Source organism: Bos mutus, chromosome 8 (assembly GCF_027580195.1).
Source record: "Bos mutus isolate GX-2022 chromosome 8, NWIPB_WYAK_1.1, whole genome shotgun sequence".
In the NCBI taxonomy this organism is placed as follows: Eukaryota; Metazoa; Chordata; class Mammalia; order Artiodactyla; family Bovidae; genus Bos; species Bos mutus.
This window is the reverse complement of record NC_091624.1, coordinates 50,229,895-50,245,762: the sequence shown is the minus strand read 5'-3', so window position 1 is coordinate 50,245,762 and position 15,868 is coordinate 50,229,895. Positions and strand designations below refer to the sequence as shown.

At 50.0% G+C, this 15,868-nt stretch overlaps 1 protein-coding gene across 1 annotated transcript in view; it reads right to left on the bottom strand.

Moving 5' to 3' along the window:
• Positions 1-15,415, bottom strand: part of SHB (SH2 domain containing adaptor protein B) — a 138,279-nt gene extending 122,864 nt beyond the window's left edge. Inside the window, exon 1 of the mRNA XM_005905968.2 lies at positions 14,665-15,415. Coding sequence (XP_005906030.2) covers positions 14,665-15,375 — 711 coding nt within the window. The 5' untranslated portion in view covers positions 15,376-15,415. The remainder of the gene's footprint in view (positions 1-14,664) is intronic.
• Positions 15,416-15,868: the final 453 nt, after the last annotated feature.

The following is a 15,868-nucleotide window of genomic DNA, read 5'->3' as shown; positions in this document are numbered from 1 at the left end:
AGGCTTTCTGACACCTGGCTTCATCTCTCTCTTGTATCTTTTCTGTCTTCTCACAGCCTCTTCTTTATTCACTGTGGACCACTCACAAGACCCCTCCCAGGAAGTCCTCACATCCACCAGTCTCTAAATATCCAGATCCTCTGTATCCAAGAAGGCCTGCCTCATGCGCCCCCTCCTCCATGAAGTCTTTCTGATGCTCCTTTGGCAGCATTATCCTGAGAAGACACATGCAGAGTACCAGATGCTTTATCATCAGTAGAGTTACAGCTTTCAAGTGGTCTGGTGTCATGGTTTTGGGACCACCAAATAATACAAGAACTGACCTCTGTCACTGTTCTCTATAACTGTGTAGCACAGAGGTTATGGGCAGACAGAAGCCAGACTAACTTCCTGGGCTGGACACCTCCATCTGCAGCTCTGCCCATTACTAGCTATGCCACCTATGACAAGGTACTTATAAAAAAAAAACAAAAAACACATCTGTTTGCCCCAGTTTCTCCATCTATAAAATGGGACTCTTAATAGAACTTGCATTCTGGGGTGTGTCACGAAGTTCAGTAAGTTAATATTCGTAAGCACTTAGAAAGGAGTGGTAATCCAGGTAGATCCAGGTAGTTATTACTTCTACTGTCCCACTACAGGGAATCATGGGTCAACCACAAACTATCAAGGACAGGGTCACTTTTTGAGGACAACCTCACCAGGCCAGAAAGGGAAGTCCCACTAGCTTGACTGTGGGTGTCGGAAGCCCAGAGTTTGAGGCTGGGCTCAGGTCCAGAACAGTTTGTGGCCCAAAGAATTCATAAAGTTCTTTCCACACGCCAAGCATTGTGCTTAGCCATTTAAACAAATAATTTTATTATGACCTTATGTATTGCCCCTGAACCTTATCTCCAGAATGTTACCTCATCTGTAAAAAGGCGATTCTAATAGGACCACCTCAAAGACCAGCCCTGAGGATCACGCACAGAAACTGTTCCACAGGTGCGAGGCACAGGGTGAGCAGTCAGGAAACACCACCTATTATTATCACACCCACGTCAGGACAGATGGGGCATTCCAGGCCTGAAGAAACTAATCACTTGTCCCAAAGTACTAAGCTTCTGAGACCAGGAGCCACGATTAGCCCAGACTTCTGACCCCACAGCCAGTACTCATTTCACATCGCCACAGCAGACATCACTAGGGTCCTGCCGTGCTTGAATCAACAGCTCCGGGCACCTGTGGTGGGTAGTGTCACTGGTTACCTCCACAAAAGGCGAAGAACCCGGACCAAGAATACTGGGCCCCCAGCACCACCCCACTCTCACCTGGGCAGCTGCTGCTCTGCTTGCTGTTTGCTCAGCACTGAGGTCCTGATGGCAAGATGCCCCTGGCCCCTGCTCCCCGGGAACATACTCCTGCCTGCTGCTTTATTGTTCTCTTTGCCTTAAGAACCACCCCCCACCAACACCCCCGCCCCACTGCCCTGCTCCTAATGCACCTGGGAATCGAATCCAACCATGCTCCACATTCAGTCACACTACGGCATGATTAACTCCTCAGTGTCGACCTCAGCCCACCCACTCAGAACCCGCTCTTCGGCCTGCCACTTCCTGCCCAGGAAGCTCCCGGACTGGGGTCCACCAACGCCCTCCACACTTGTGATGCTAAAGGGTACTGGCCCTCAGCAGTTGGTGTCCTGGCTGGGAATCCGGCTCTGTGGGGAAATAGTACAGCCTGCAGCTTCCGTCTGCCTTTGAAGATACGATCACACATCTGAGGGTCGTCATGTGGAAGACATAAGGTTAGACTGGTTCTGCTTGACCTCAAAGAGCCCAAGTAAAACAATAGCAGAATCCACAGAGAGAAACAAGTCAGCCAGCAGAGTGCCCATAAACACCAGGTACTCAACAAACCTGTACTAAATTGGAGGGGATAGCAGAAAAAACTTGAAGGCCCAGCTGTGCAAAGGAGTGTCTGGTTATGTGACAAATCCTCTCATCACTGCACATTTTCAGGCACAGGTGTAGGAGGGTTGGACTGGGTGATCTCCAAGCTCCCTGGGAACCCCAAACCAAGTCTAGGATAGTAACTTGCAACTTTAGCTCCACGGCAGAATCATTGGGGGACCTTTCAAAACTACTGATGTCCAGGTTCTGTCCCCAGAAACTGTGGGGTCATTAGTTTGGGGTGGAGCCCAAGCGACTAAAACTTTTGAGAAATGCTCTCCCGGTGATTCTAATAGGCTCAGGGCTGGTCTAGGTAGAGCCTGTTGACGTGGTGACACCCAGCATAGTGAATCAGGCAGATACTCTCAACTCCTCAGAACCATAGAGATGTTATTCCGTGTTCAAAAATCTGCATTTTTTTCCCCTTGATTTATTCACCATGAACGCTCCTGGGTTTAATCTGTTCTGTCAACACCAATACATTAATGTCACAAACCCCAAGGCAGACACTGCAGAATGGATTATCCTGACACTGGCCTGAGCCAGGAAAAGAAGAACATGCCACAGAGATTGGGAAAGGTTCTCTCACTAACTGAAGACATAAGGACTTCTGGGTTGAGGGGACAGAAAAGGCTGGGGGTGGGGAAAGAACTCTGTAAATTCATGTTACTTGCACTGGAGTTGGGTGGGTGTGAAAAAAAATTTAATTGACTAAAATAATATAGTCCCCCCACGCCACATCTTTAAGTTCTCCCCATCCTTCCAGTGTGAGCTCGGCTACTTAAGGTCTGTGCTAAAAAATGCCTGCTGCATGAACGACTGAATGGCATACACTTTTCTCACAAACATCACCACTGTGTAAAAGCTGAAACGGACACACTCAAATAAGGCTGCACAGGCAGGGCAGACAGTAAGTGGCTGCCCCAAAATACATCTAGGCAGCCAGCCCCCTGGTCCTTGAGGGGGAAACTGACTCCAACAGAGGTGAGGTGAAGGTTTCCTGGCCTCATCCCAGAAAAGCTCTGGCATCAGATCTGGCATCCAAAGTGAAAGTTCTGGCATCGGATCCAGCACCCAAAGTAAAGTGCTATTACCCGGTTACTTTCCTAAGGTGTCAGGAGTTGAATGTGTAATAAGTGCACGGGTATCTACAGATGAAAAGTGTCATTTTATAAAGACAGGTGAAATCATCATTATCATAATAGTTGATGAGAACATAACACAGTCAGCGTTGAGACGGAGTCAAAATATTGAAATCTAAAAAGGCAACCCGAAGAAATACAGAGAGCTGATAGAGCAAGCACGGAGGAGAGGATGTCCAGAGACAGACTGGTCATTCAGAAAAATAAAATTACCTACCTTGTACTCTGAAATCAAACTCCAGATTAAAATGTCAATGTTAAAAAAAGAGAGAAACCATCAAAGTACTAGAAGAAAGTACACTGGAGTACAGAAAACTTCTGTAAGCAGCACACTGGCTACACGGTGTTAAGCATCAAAATGATCCAGGAATAGAAAACAAATAATTCAGTGTAAACAACCAAAGCAATCACTGGATACAGGGCTGAATGGCAAATCACAAACTTGTAAAAAATATCCTGCAATCTAAGTGGCAGGCAAGGGACTGCCATCCTTAATCCACAAAGAGCTCGTATAAATCAATAAAATGATAAACCCTATGGCAGAAACGATGGACAGATAGAAACACACAGTTTTGGAAAAGAGACACCCGTGGTAAACATGCATATGCACTAGTAACCCAAGAAGCTGCAAATTAAACTAAACTGCATTACAGTAAAGCAGGCAAAACTTGTAAGGCCTTTCTAGAATACAATTTGAAAGCCTGTATCAAAATGTTTATCTTTCTACTCAATTCTCCTCTGGGAATCAATCCCAGGGAAATAATCACAGACTTATTTATGCAAAGAATTAAGTTACAAAGATGTTCATTACAGCACTGTTAAATTAGTGAAAACTAGGAAGAGCCTAAATAGGCAAATAGAATACTATACAGACATTAAATTATTGCTGTTGAATGTTTAAAACAATGTAGACATCTTTCCATGTCATTAAGTGAAAAGTAGATAGATACACACAATATTGATTTTTGTGAAGGAAAATACATACACACATAAAGCACTGAAAAAGGTTAAATGGAAAAACAGTGAAATGTTAAAGCTGTTTCTTTGAATTGTAGAACTGAAGTTGGTTTCTATTTTAGTCTTGCTTATCTGCATTTTCTATACCAAACCTTGTCTTAGTTTTGTTGAAGGGGGAAGAAAAAAGTTAACACAGAGTTAAAACAGTTAACATTGGTGGTGGTTTAGTCACTAGGTCATGTCCGACTCTTGAGACCCCAGACTCCTCTATCCATGGGATTTCCCAGGCAAGACTACTGGAGTGGGCTGCCATTTCCTTCTCCAGGGGATTGTCCCAACCCGGTGATCGAACCCACGTTCTCCTGCAATGCAGGCGGATTCTTTACTGCTGAGCCACTGAAATTTATTTTAAAAATCCAAGTTTACTGTTCTGAGGAACTGCCCAGAACACAGGCAACTGGCATCTGCCCCCCACAGGAGGGCAGGTAGGGGCCGCATCATTCTGAGAATGCCACGCAGGCCCCAAACCACATGCATGGCTTTGGAATGCACTGGGGGGATTACAAGGCTGTCTGGCTTTCTGAGAGTGCAAGTCCCAGAAAGCAGAGAAGCTTCACTTTGAAGAACTTTTGGGACATTTTTATTTTTAGAATTTAGCCATGGCCTGGAGAAGCCAGGAAAGTTCCATTCCTCCTACTTCTGTTTGCCTCTCCCCGATAGCCCACGTTCTGGTGAGCCCCAGACAAGAAAGAACTTTCCCAGCAATCACAACTACCCTGCATTGAAATGTTCTGCTGAGCAAAACAGGCACGCTCCAGCCTCATATTCACCCTGTCATCCTGCCCTAGTGCCGAGCTCATTGGAGAAGGAAATGGCAACCCACTCCAGTGTTCTTGCCTGGAGAATCCCAGGGACAGGGGAGCCTAGTAGGCTGCCGTCTATGGGGTCGCACAGAGTCGGACACGACTGAAACTACTTCGCAGCAGCAGTGCCGAGCTCAGGCAGACAACACGGCAGGTGGCCTCCTTGTTCAGAGAATTGGGGCAATTTTCAACCAGGAGAGGTGGCCCTTTACACCCAAGCCCCTGCCTCCTCCTTTTATCACGAGCAATTCCACTAGGCAATCTGGAGGCTCTGGCCACAGCTGCTTGAATCCAGCAGGGCTCTCTTCCCTATCTCAGTCACTGCAGACAGGACCCCTTCTGTCTGGGATGCCCCATGTGCACCCTCCTCTGGACCCAGCTCCCAGATGACTTCCTCTTCCTGGTGGTTCTTCCCAGCCCCTGACAGAGGCTACTATGCTTCAGAGCATTTATGGCTCTTAATCCCGGACTCACTTGCTGCATCAACTCTGGCTGGACTGTGACTGCACCGCCGGGGTCCTATTCGTCTTGGCTAATGGCAATTCATCCTTCTAAACGCTCAAGTTAAAACCTGGAGTCATCGGCGACTCTCCTCCCCCATCAGATCTCATACTTCCTCTGTCAGGAAACCCTTTAGGACGTGTCCTGAATCCAGTCTCCTCTCATCACCTATCACCAGCGCCCCAGTTCCTGTGGCTGAAGGTCACCTTAGTTGGCCCTCTAGCTGGTCTCCTTCTATCTATTCTCCACGAGGCTGCCAGAGTGATCCTTTTGAACCCCAAAAGCCAGATCATGTCATTGCTCTGTTTAGAACCTCCACTGACTTTCCATCTCACTCAGAGTTAAAGCGAGAAACCCTTTTAGCGCCTCCAAGACCCAAAGCTCTCAGCCTCCCCATCCCAACTCATCTCAGACCTCTCATCTCCCCACTTCCTCCCCACCTGCTCCACTCAGTCATGCGATCTCCCTGAAGCAGCCAGGCGTGCTCCTGCCTTGGACTTGTGCCCTGACTGTTCACTCTGCCTGGAATGTACTTCTCTCTGCGAGCCGTGTGAATCATACCATCACACCCTTTAGCAAAGCCTTCTGAGCATCCATTTGAAAGCAGTTCTCCACCCCAAACTCAGGCCCACCCCAGATTTATTCTTCTCTACACTCTACCCGACATACTATATTTGCTTGAATCCTCTCCTGAGAGGGCAAACTCAGGGGAACATGAATGTTTATGTTTTGTCCATACTGTAGCCCCAGCATCTAAATAGAACAATACCCAGCAGGTAACCTACTCTCACGGAGAAGGCGATGGCACCCCACTCCAGTACTCTTGCCTGGAAAATCCCATGGACGGAGGAGCCTGGTAGGCTGCAGTCCATGGGGTCTCGAAGAGTCGGACACGACTGAGCGACTTCACTTTCACTTTTCACTTTCCTACATTGGAGAAGGAAATGGCAACCCGCTCCAGTGTTCTTGCCTGGAGAATCCCAGGGACGGGGGAGCCTGGTGGGCTGCTGTCATGGGGTCGCACAGAGTCGGACACGACTGAAGAAGTGACTTAGCAGCAGCAGCAACCTACTCTCAACAATGTCTGTTGAATGAAGAGAAAGGACCTGACGTGGCCTCTCATGGCCCAGCTGAGGACTTGGAGTCCAGCCTGTAAGTGAAGGCCCAGCAGTGCACCAGAAGTACCCATCTCCCCACCAACCCACCCACCTATCAAATCATTTTTCCACTCACTGGCCTCCGGAAACCCCTTTCTGACCATTACTCTAAAGTTTTGCTTGGAAAACTCAGGGCCTGAGTCATTCTCCAGGGCTCTGACTAATTCTCGCTCCATCCCTTGAACCCACCTCCAAGATCCTCCCTCTACAGCATAATGGGAAATCCAGAGAGTTCCCCTTGGAGAAAATGGAAAGGAACTGAATGATTTAGAGGAAAATTCAATTCTTCCTAGCTCATCAGTTGAGAAAGCGCAAACTCTCAGGAAGCCAGTGCCTCCGAAAGTGAAACATTAATAGAAATATTACTGGAAAATACCAGACAGGAAGAGAAGGAAAATTCCATTGTGGAAGCAAGATCCTCTGTCGACGTTCCTTAATGGTCTCAATAACTTGCTTCAGAATCAAAACAGAAAGAACCGGAAATCCATCAGGCTGTCACCCTTCCTCTGGACTGGAGCTTTGGCCAAAACATCTCCACATCACCCCGGCACAAAGGGCATTAGACTCAGAACACAAGGTCAACAGCCTGGCCGCTGTGTTGGCTAGTACCTGCTGTGAGGCAGGGCAAGCTCCATTCCTTCTGGGACCCTCAATATTCCATCTGTAAAATGGGGGTTACAGCACCTTCCTCAAAGAGTGACTCTGACAATTAAGTTAATTATGGGTGTGAAAGATTCTTTTAAGCTTTGGAATACTTATGCAAATGTAGGAATCTGTAGGTCCTACAATGCTAACAGAGGAGATTTTTATAAGAGTTTAAGTCTAGCCACAAATAAGGCAGAGAAAATTAAGGCATGAGATTGTGCAGCCTGAGGTGCTATGGCACAGTGGTTCAAAACAAAGACCCTAAATCTGGTTTCAAGGCTCACCTCTGCCATTTACTGGCAAGGTGACCTTAGATAAGTTACTTAACCTCTCTGCCTCAGCTCTCTCATATGTAAAAGGGGAATGACAGTAGCATCTACTCAAAGGACTTTGGTGAGCAGTATGACTAATTCTGCTCTTGTGGAACGCTCCTTCAACTCGAGTGACTACTCTTTCATGATTCAAGTGCCTCCTCCTCCAAGAAGCCTTCCCTGCTTCCCTCAGTTGAAATGAACCTCCTCCTGACCCTGCTTCTCCTTTAGTTCCACGGAGTCAAGGCTCTGCTCAGGACAGCTTCTGTGCCAGGATGGCTCCCAGCTCACCCACACCACTCTGTTTACAGATAAACTGCCACACAGAGCTGTGTGGTCCCAGTGTCCTCACCAGAAGATAAGCTACTTGTGGGCAGGCACTACCCCTCCCCTGGCTTGTCCCTGTTACGCACAAAGCTTCTGACAGTGGCCTGCATATGGCAATTTCCCAGTCAACACAAGCCAAGCAAGGTATAAGGCAGGCAGGGTGGCAGACACCACTGGCAGCCTGTCTCCATCCTGCAAGAACAGCCCCTCCGCTCAGAGAGTGGGCGGAGATGCCACCATCAGCCAGCCAGCAACCCAGCTTTCTGCTTCAAAGCCACAAATCCCAATTTATTTTCTAGGGCACCGCCTGACCTCTCCCTTTGCCACAGGCCACTACCACTTGGCTCTCCCATCCCAAGAGGAGAAAGTCAACCCCAAGTGAAACTGTCCAAGGGAGCGCCTGACCACAGGCATGTTCAGCTTTGCTCAAATGACCAGAGGAACACACACCTTTTCAAGTTTGCCTTTTAACCCCTACTTTATGGGTCAGAAATGCTTTGGGGTTGGGGAGAGGACGATATCAAGGCTTGGGGGTTAAGTCTAGGGAAATCAGTTATGTTCTGAGGTGGTCAGATTAGAAGACAGTCATCTGATTTCCTTCGAGGACACTTAGGTTCTTTGTTGACAAGGGCCAAGATATTGGGGTTTTGTGGGGTTTTTTTTCCCCTTAAAAGAGCACACATGCAGTCTCACCAATCCTTCATTGAGAAGACATGACAGTTACAAGACACACGTTTTGTGCAGCTGTCCCTTGGGAAGTGCCAACTCTGAGCATGGAATTTCTCTATGAAATAACTCGGGTGTTGCATTAACATCTCATTTAGGGAACTCAGAGTGAGATGAGGGAAGGGGAGAGAAAAGCTGGCTCAGGGGCCCCTTTGGGGACCACCAAAGCCCAGACTGAAAGAGATGGGAATTGGGAGGGTGGTATAAGAAGAGGAACATTAAGGGGAAGAGGAGACATACAATGCACATTTCAGTAAATATCAGAGCTTTACTATCTCTATCTAAATCACTGAAAGGAGTTGAACAAATTGATAAAAAGCATACAGGCTTGTAATTCAGACGGAACAGGTGTAATCCTGGCCCTGTCACTTAGTAGTTTTGTGACATTAAGCAAATCAATACCTCTAAGCCTCAGTTTCTTTATCTGTGAAATGGGGCAATAGTACCCATGGTAGAGCAATAGCACTAAACTCCCTGATTAATGGCCCGCCTGTATCCCTACCCTCTGCCACAGGACTTCACAGCTTCCCTTCTCTCCCTGAATACTGACTGGCCTTATAACTTGCTTTGGTCAACAGAAAGCAGCAGAAGGAACAGTAGGCCAGTTTCTAACTTCAAGAAACTGTATGGGCTTCTGCAATTTCTTGGAACCCTGCCACTATCATATGAACAAGGCTAACTTGCTGGAAGATGAGAGATCACATGGAACAGAGCCGAACTGAGGCAGCCAAGGCCATCCTAAACCAAACACGTAAGACAGCCCAGCTAGGACTGGCAGGGCTACATACCCACTCCACACTGACCATAGATGCCTGAGTGAGCCAACTGAGGCCAGAAAAACTACTCAGTTGACTTGTGGGTTCATGGATAATAATAAAGACTTAACATTTAAATCAGGGGTTGGAAATTGCAGACCACAGGCCAGCTGCCTATTTTTGTTAATAAAGTTTTATTGGAACACAGCTATAATCTTTAGTTTATATATTGTCTGTATGCTTTCAAGCTACAATGGCAGAGTTGAATAGTTGTGATGGGGGCTGTCTGGCTTACAAGCTAAAATTACTCACTAACTGATTCTTTTGCTAACCTCTGCTTTACAACCACCGACTTTGGAGTAACTTGTGATGCAGTGATAGCTAACAGATACAGTACCTAAACCCCTTCTAGGGTGACTGTGAAGATTAAATGATCAATTAAGTGGTCAGCCTGAAGCCTGGAGAATATATTTCTTTTCTGAGGAATCGATGGGAAAAACTGGATCTGATATGCAGCATTTCTCTCATACTACTTTCAAGGGACAGGACTTCAAAGTGTTCCAAGCCAAACCACAGCTACCAAGCTTGGTCCTTACTTTTTCAATCAATTACTTTCTAAGAACTGGAGAATGTGGCTATTAACCAAATGGAAAATGACTCTCAGCTCATGCTTCACCCTGGCTTCAATGAAGCTACACATCAATGATTTGATGTGAAAAGGACACAAAGACCCCAATTCCCAACTCCTCCAAAAGATACATGAGACATTCTCTTGTTTCGCAGCTCCAACCTCTCTCTACAATTCCCCCACCACACCCACCTTTCAGAGCCTCCATCCATTCTCTTGGCACCAGCTTCTACCTGGAGAAGCTCAAATGCCACCACCTCATGAAAGCCCTCCTTGAATTCATAGAGAGAGTTGTAAATTCCTCTCAGCCCTCTGCACACACTGCTGTTCTGGCATGCCTCATGCTGTGACACTGCCTTATTACCCAACTGTCTCCCAGACTAGACCTTAAAAAGCTCATGTTCAACTGCAGACTGAGAAGCTTCCCTCAACTCGCCACCACTTATTCTCTGTGAGGTCCTCCCTGCCTCGTATGCTGCTCAGAAACTGTTCCTGAGTATTTAAAAAAAAAAAAATTTGAACATGATATTATTTATTTCTTTGGAAGCATGTTATTTAACTCAACTCTGTGGATGCTGACAAAATACAAAGTGTTGGTACACATCGGCATGTATTTAAACTTGGGAAACTGATGTCATGGTGCATCTCGACTTTCTCAGTTGCAGTAGAAACATTTACTTAATTATGATAAAAGAAACAAGACTTCAGCAGAAAACCTAAGTGGATAACACTTGTCTGGCTGCACATAAGGAGATCTGCCAAGTTACTGGCCTCTTTGTCATCATTATTTTTTTTTATAAAGACAACCTGAGGGAATAATATTTCCACCTACTAAAGTTTTGTATTTTCTTTCCAGGAGCTCAAGTCCTCACTGTCTCTCACTGGGACTATATTGTAATTGCCTCCCAACTCCAAACCCATCAACCCCAGCCTGGGATGCTCCTCAACCATGGCTCTGAGTCTATTCTTTTCCTGATTCAACAGTCTTCCAGGCTTTCCCTGTGGGGTCCAAACTCAGGCCTCCACCTATCTCACACTGTCATCTCTCATTTCCCAAGTGAGGCCCACTGCAAGGAAGCTTTCATTTCCAAAAACACTCTCCACATTAAGGTTTTATATATGTACATGCACACACACACCAACACACAGACATACATGCATGCACACACAGATGCATGTACACAGCACATACACCTAAGGGCTCCCATAGGCTGCAGTCAGCCTTCCTTGCGCTGAAATTCCACTTCCATCCCTAGATCCAACTCAAAGCTGCCTCCTAGGTGAAGATCTCACTAAATTCCCAAAGACAAAAACACTGGGAAACAAATGATGAAAAGGTGACGGGTGTCAGCAACCTTCAGAGGCTTAGGCCAAAAATTACTGCCAAGTCTTTTTGCAGCCTTTATTCCTTCCTCCTAGCTTGTCCTTGTACTGAGAGATCTCTGAGTGCAAAATATGTGCTGGGTAAAAGCTGGTTAAATTGAAAACAGACTCTCTTCCACGTGATTCTAAAAGGGAAACTACCCTAAACTGGAGACTGGCTGGTAGCAGGGTATATGTAGCCAGGTGTGCATGTGCCCCGGGATTCACCTAGGAGAACAGTGTCAGAAGGGGGCACAGGTACTGAGGGGGGCAGAAGGGCCCCCAAGATAAAGGTGGGTGGGAGGTGGCAATGGAGGCCCTGAAAGGAGGATTTGTGGACACAGCTCCTAGTCCCACGCCACAGTAACTTCCCAACATAGGCTGATATTAAAACACAGGTCCCCACACAGCTGGGGCATTCAACAGCCCTATGGGTACTTGTTCTATTCCCTAACAACTGATAAGAGGAAGCTGGGCCAGAGATTAAGTGGGCTGGAAGTACGTTTTCCTGGATCCATGGGTGAGGGGCAGAAGGTGGACTCTAGTGTGTTCAGGGCTGGACCTGCAGTGTCCCTGGCTTCCAAAAGCTGTCTGGCTGCAAATAATGTGAAAACCAGGCTACCGCCTGGCTGCTTGACCAGGAACACAGGGTAGGTATTGGCCCGGGACTAGGTGGCAGCTCCACAGAGATCAGAGATGAAGAGGGCACCCGGAGTCTCTGCATCCCAAAGCAGCTCCAACCAGAAGACCCAGAGGGAGGGTTATGAAGCCACTGTTGCGTAGGTGTGGTCCCAGGATCAGCTGCAAAAGATCACCTGAGAATTTGTTAAAGATACACCTTCTCAGGCCCCATGTGTTTTAACCAGTCCTCCAGGTGCTGGTTTGAGAACCACTGCATAGTATGACCCTCCCTGTTTCTTCCTCTTACTCGCTAGAAAGAATATCTGGCAGTTGCAATCCCTCTGACTCTGAAGATGGCAACAACCTCTTAAAAGATCAAAGGGCTCAAAGTCACAATCTAGTAGGTGAAGTGCACTCCAGAGAGATCTTTTTTAAAGAAACCATATCTGCTCATATGATTCAACAGCTAAATCTCCTTGCTGTGCTTAGGTTACAAGGTTCTCCCCGACCTGGGACCTCCTGCCCCTCTGGGGTCCTGCCCAACTCTAACCTTTCAATTCCTGCCACAAGGCCTTTACCTTCAATCCCCTAAAGCAGGTTCTCTTCTGCAGCCAACCATAACAGTGGTCCTCCCTGGCCACCTCCCATTAAGCTCTGCCATCACAGCACTCATCATGTACACCGCAGCCTGAACCACAGTAGTCACTGGACCCTGCTCCAGGGCCCAGCAGAGGGGAGCAAAGAAGAACTGTAAGAAACATCTGGTGGAACAAAGCCAAGTTTTCAACACACTTAACACTCCAGCTATTAAACTTAGTGTTCCTCAGTATTTGAAATAGTCTTATTTATAGTTAGGAAAAAACATTTACTAAAGTTTTGAAAACCATAAAGAAAGATTCTAGTGAGTAGGCAGAACCACAAGCAGCAGGAGAGAAAGGAGATTTGCCCACCTGGGAGGTGGTCATGGAATAACAAGGGAATGGTGGGATCTCTCTGGAGAGAGGCTAGGCTATCCTTCCATTTTCAGAGACTCCAGGTTCTCCCAGATCAGCACCTAGCCAAGCCTGGGCCACACAGAAGGCAGCAGGGAGCCTCTCTGCTGTTTCCCTTACAGATGGACCACAAACCCATAATCCTGGGGGCTCCCAGGGAAACCTCCTCTGCCCCCAAGGCAGCACCAAGGTGGCCACCCAGCTCCTAGCTCTTGTCATTTAGGTGTGGCACCCCAAGTGCTTAGGAAGCCCAGAGTCCATGCAGATGCATCCCCAGACTGGCCCCAGAGGGAAGTGGAATCCGTAAGTTACCCATGCTGCCTTCAACAGACCCAGCAGGAGGTATGCTAGGGGGACCTGGGACCCTGGGGAGAGGAAGTCAGGCAGAAAAATTCAGGAGGGGCACCAGTTTACTTCTCCTGCCTGGAAAACAAAAAGTTCCCTTCCCAAGCACCATCTGGGAAGTAGGGGCCTGTCTCCCTCCTGTCTGGAAATCCAGTCCTAAAAAAAACGCAGACTCTATCAGTTTCCCCCAGCCCACATCTGGGTGAAAAGTTTACCTTTGGGAGAAAGCAGGGCGGTGCCGGGGAAGGAGAGGGACAGCAGTCTGATAGCCATCACAGGGCACTGGGCCTCAGATGTAATGAAAGCACTGCCTTCCACCAGAAGTAGACAGAACAAGTATTATTTTATGGGGGAAAGGAGGGTGTCACAGGAGTGTGAAGGGGGAGGAGAGGGCCCAGTCTGGCTGTAATTAACTAGACTGCTCCAAAGGTCCGGGGGATCAAGATAGTCTCATCTGTTAGGGAGGAGAGTGTACAAAATCGTCCCCCTCATCCTTGGGGCTATAAAGGGTAAGGTCAGGAAGGAAGATGAGGATGGGAGGGGTGGTCTCCTTCCAGCTGGCCTGGTAGGCGGACCCCTCCCGGGCCAGGCTGGAGGAACTGACAGGTCGAAGTGGAGCGCTCTTGTAAACCAGCGCACTTCAACCGGAAAAGCACGCGTGGGGGTTGGGGGGTGGGGGGCGTGTTTCGCTGTACAGCTCAAGTACAAAAGGCTGCCCCATTTGGAAACCTGGCGCGGGGGGTGGGGCAGGGCAGGGCATTTAGAGGGGATTTACATATATCCGTTCAGAGACAGCCGGTCTGGATCTGCCATCGAAAATGTGTAATATCCGGCGGGTCCCTTCCCAGCTCTAGACCTCAGTTCCCATCTATAAAGTCAGGGGCGGGTGGAACGGGGGTAGACAAGAATAAACACTCTTCTAAATACGTGGAGAAGGAAATGGCAACCCACTCCAGTATTCTTGCCTGGAAAATCCCATGGACGGAGGAGCCTGGCGGGCTACAGTCCATGGGGTCGCAGAGTCAGACATGACTGAGCCACTTACACTTTAAATACGTAAGGGCTCTGACTCTCTGACTTTCCTCCTCGAGGGGCTGGTTGGCTGTTTCTTGGACCAGGCTGGGCAGAGAGCTCTCTGGTCAGGATACTTCCAAAGAGGGCACCTGGCTGTGGGTTCAGATTGAGGACCTTCGGGGAGCAGCAGCGTTAAGAGGCTGTGTCAGGAGGCCAATGACTGGGGACAAAGCGCGTGCAAGGAGGCAGGATTTGGTAGCATCGTGGGAGGCCTGACCTCGGGTCCTAGCCCGAAGTGGATGTAGGAACTCGAAACTAGAGCGGTGCCTCAGTTTCCCCGTGCGCACAGTGGCTCTGGAACCTCTACTGAGGCCAAGGGCGCCTTACCTTGTCCTTCTTGCCGGCACCGCTCTCCTCCGCGGCCGAGGCGCCGCACTTGTTGAGCAGTTTCTTGCCTCCGCAGGCCGTTGGGCTCCAGGTACGGCCGCCGGAGCAGGCGCCCCCTGGGGGGTCCCCGGCACAGCCCGCGGCGCTCTCCACCTTAATAAGGCGATGCTTCGGGGAGATGTAGCGCACTTCGGCCGGGGTGGCGGGCCGCCGCTCGCTGCTGCTGCGGTAGAGGTGCGGGGAGCCAGAGGACGAGGACGAGGACGCGGCGGCGCCCGCGCCGGAGGAGGCGCAGCAGCAGCCCGCGGCGCCCGACGCGGACGAAGCGGAAAAGGCGCGCTGGCTCCCACCCGGTTCCCCGCCGCCGCAGTAGTCCAGGCGGCACATGGCGCGCAATTTGCGCAGCGACGAGCCGGGCCCGTTGTAGGGGTCCTCAAAGTCGCGCTCCTTCTGTGCGCGGTAGGCGCGGATCAGGTCGCTCGTGCTACCGCTGTCGTCGGGCAGCGATCCCGACGAGGCCGAGAAGCAGGAGGCGGCGGCGGTACCGCAGGACGCGGAGGCAGCCGCGGGGGCCTGCGGCACGGCCTGGGGGGGCTGCGAGGGCCGCTCGCCTCGGCGTCGCTGCTCGCGGTAGTCGGGCCGCGGCGGTTGCGGGGGGCTCTTGGTCTTGCTGTTGCCCAAGCTGAAGTACTTGTTCAGCCACTTGGCCATGGCGAGAGGCCGCCTAGGGCCGCGGCGCGGGAGCCGGGTCCGCCGCCGCGGCCATTCGGGGGGCAGCGATGCCGCCCAGGTCCCTTGGCGCCCCGGCCCCGGCCCCAGCGAGGGGCGTCCGGGGCGCCCGCTCCCGACGCCAAGTTCAAGTTCTCTCCGCTGCCTCCTGCCGGCCGCTCCCCGGCTCCGGCAGCTGCAGCACCGCCCTCCGCCTCCGCCGCGCGCCGCCGGGGCTTTGGATCTCCTGCCCCTTGCGGGCGCGTCTCATGGGATCCCCGCCGCGGCCCCACGGATAGCGAAAGGCCCGGGCGACCCCCCGCTCCTCAGACGCTCTGGCCGTGCGCTCTGCCACGGAGCGCGCTCCTGTCCCGTCGGAACCGCAGCCTCCGCCTCGGCCGGAATCCGCGGCTGCTGCGGGAACTTGTCGGGGTCCTCGGCACCCCCCCCGCCCCGACTTCTTCCTTCCCCTGAGCGCTGGAGCGAGCTCGGCCCT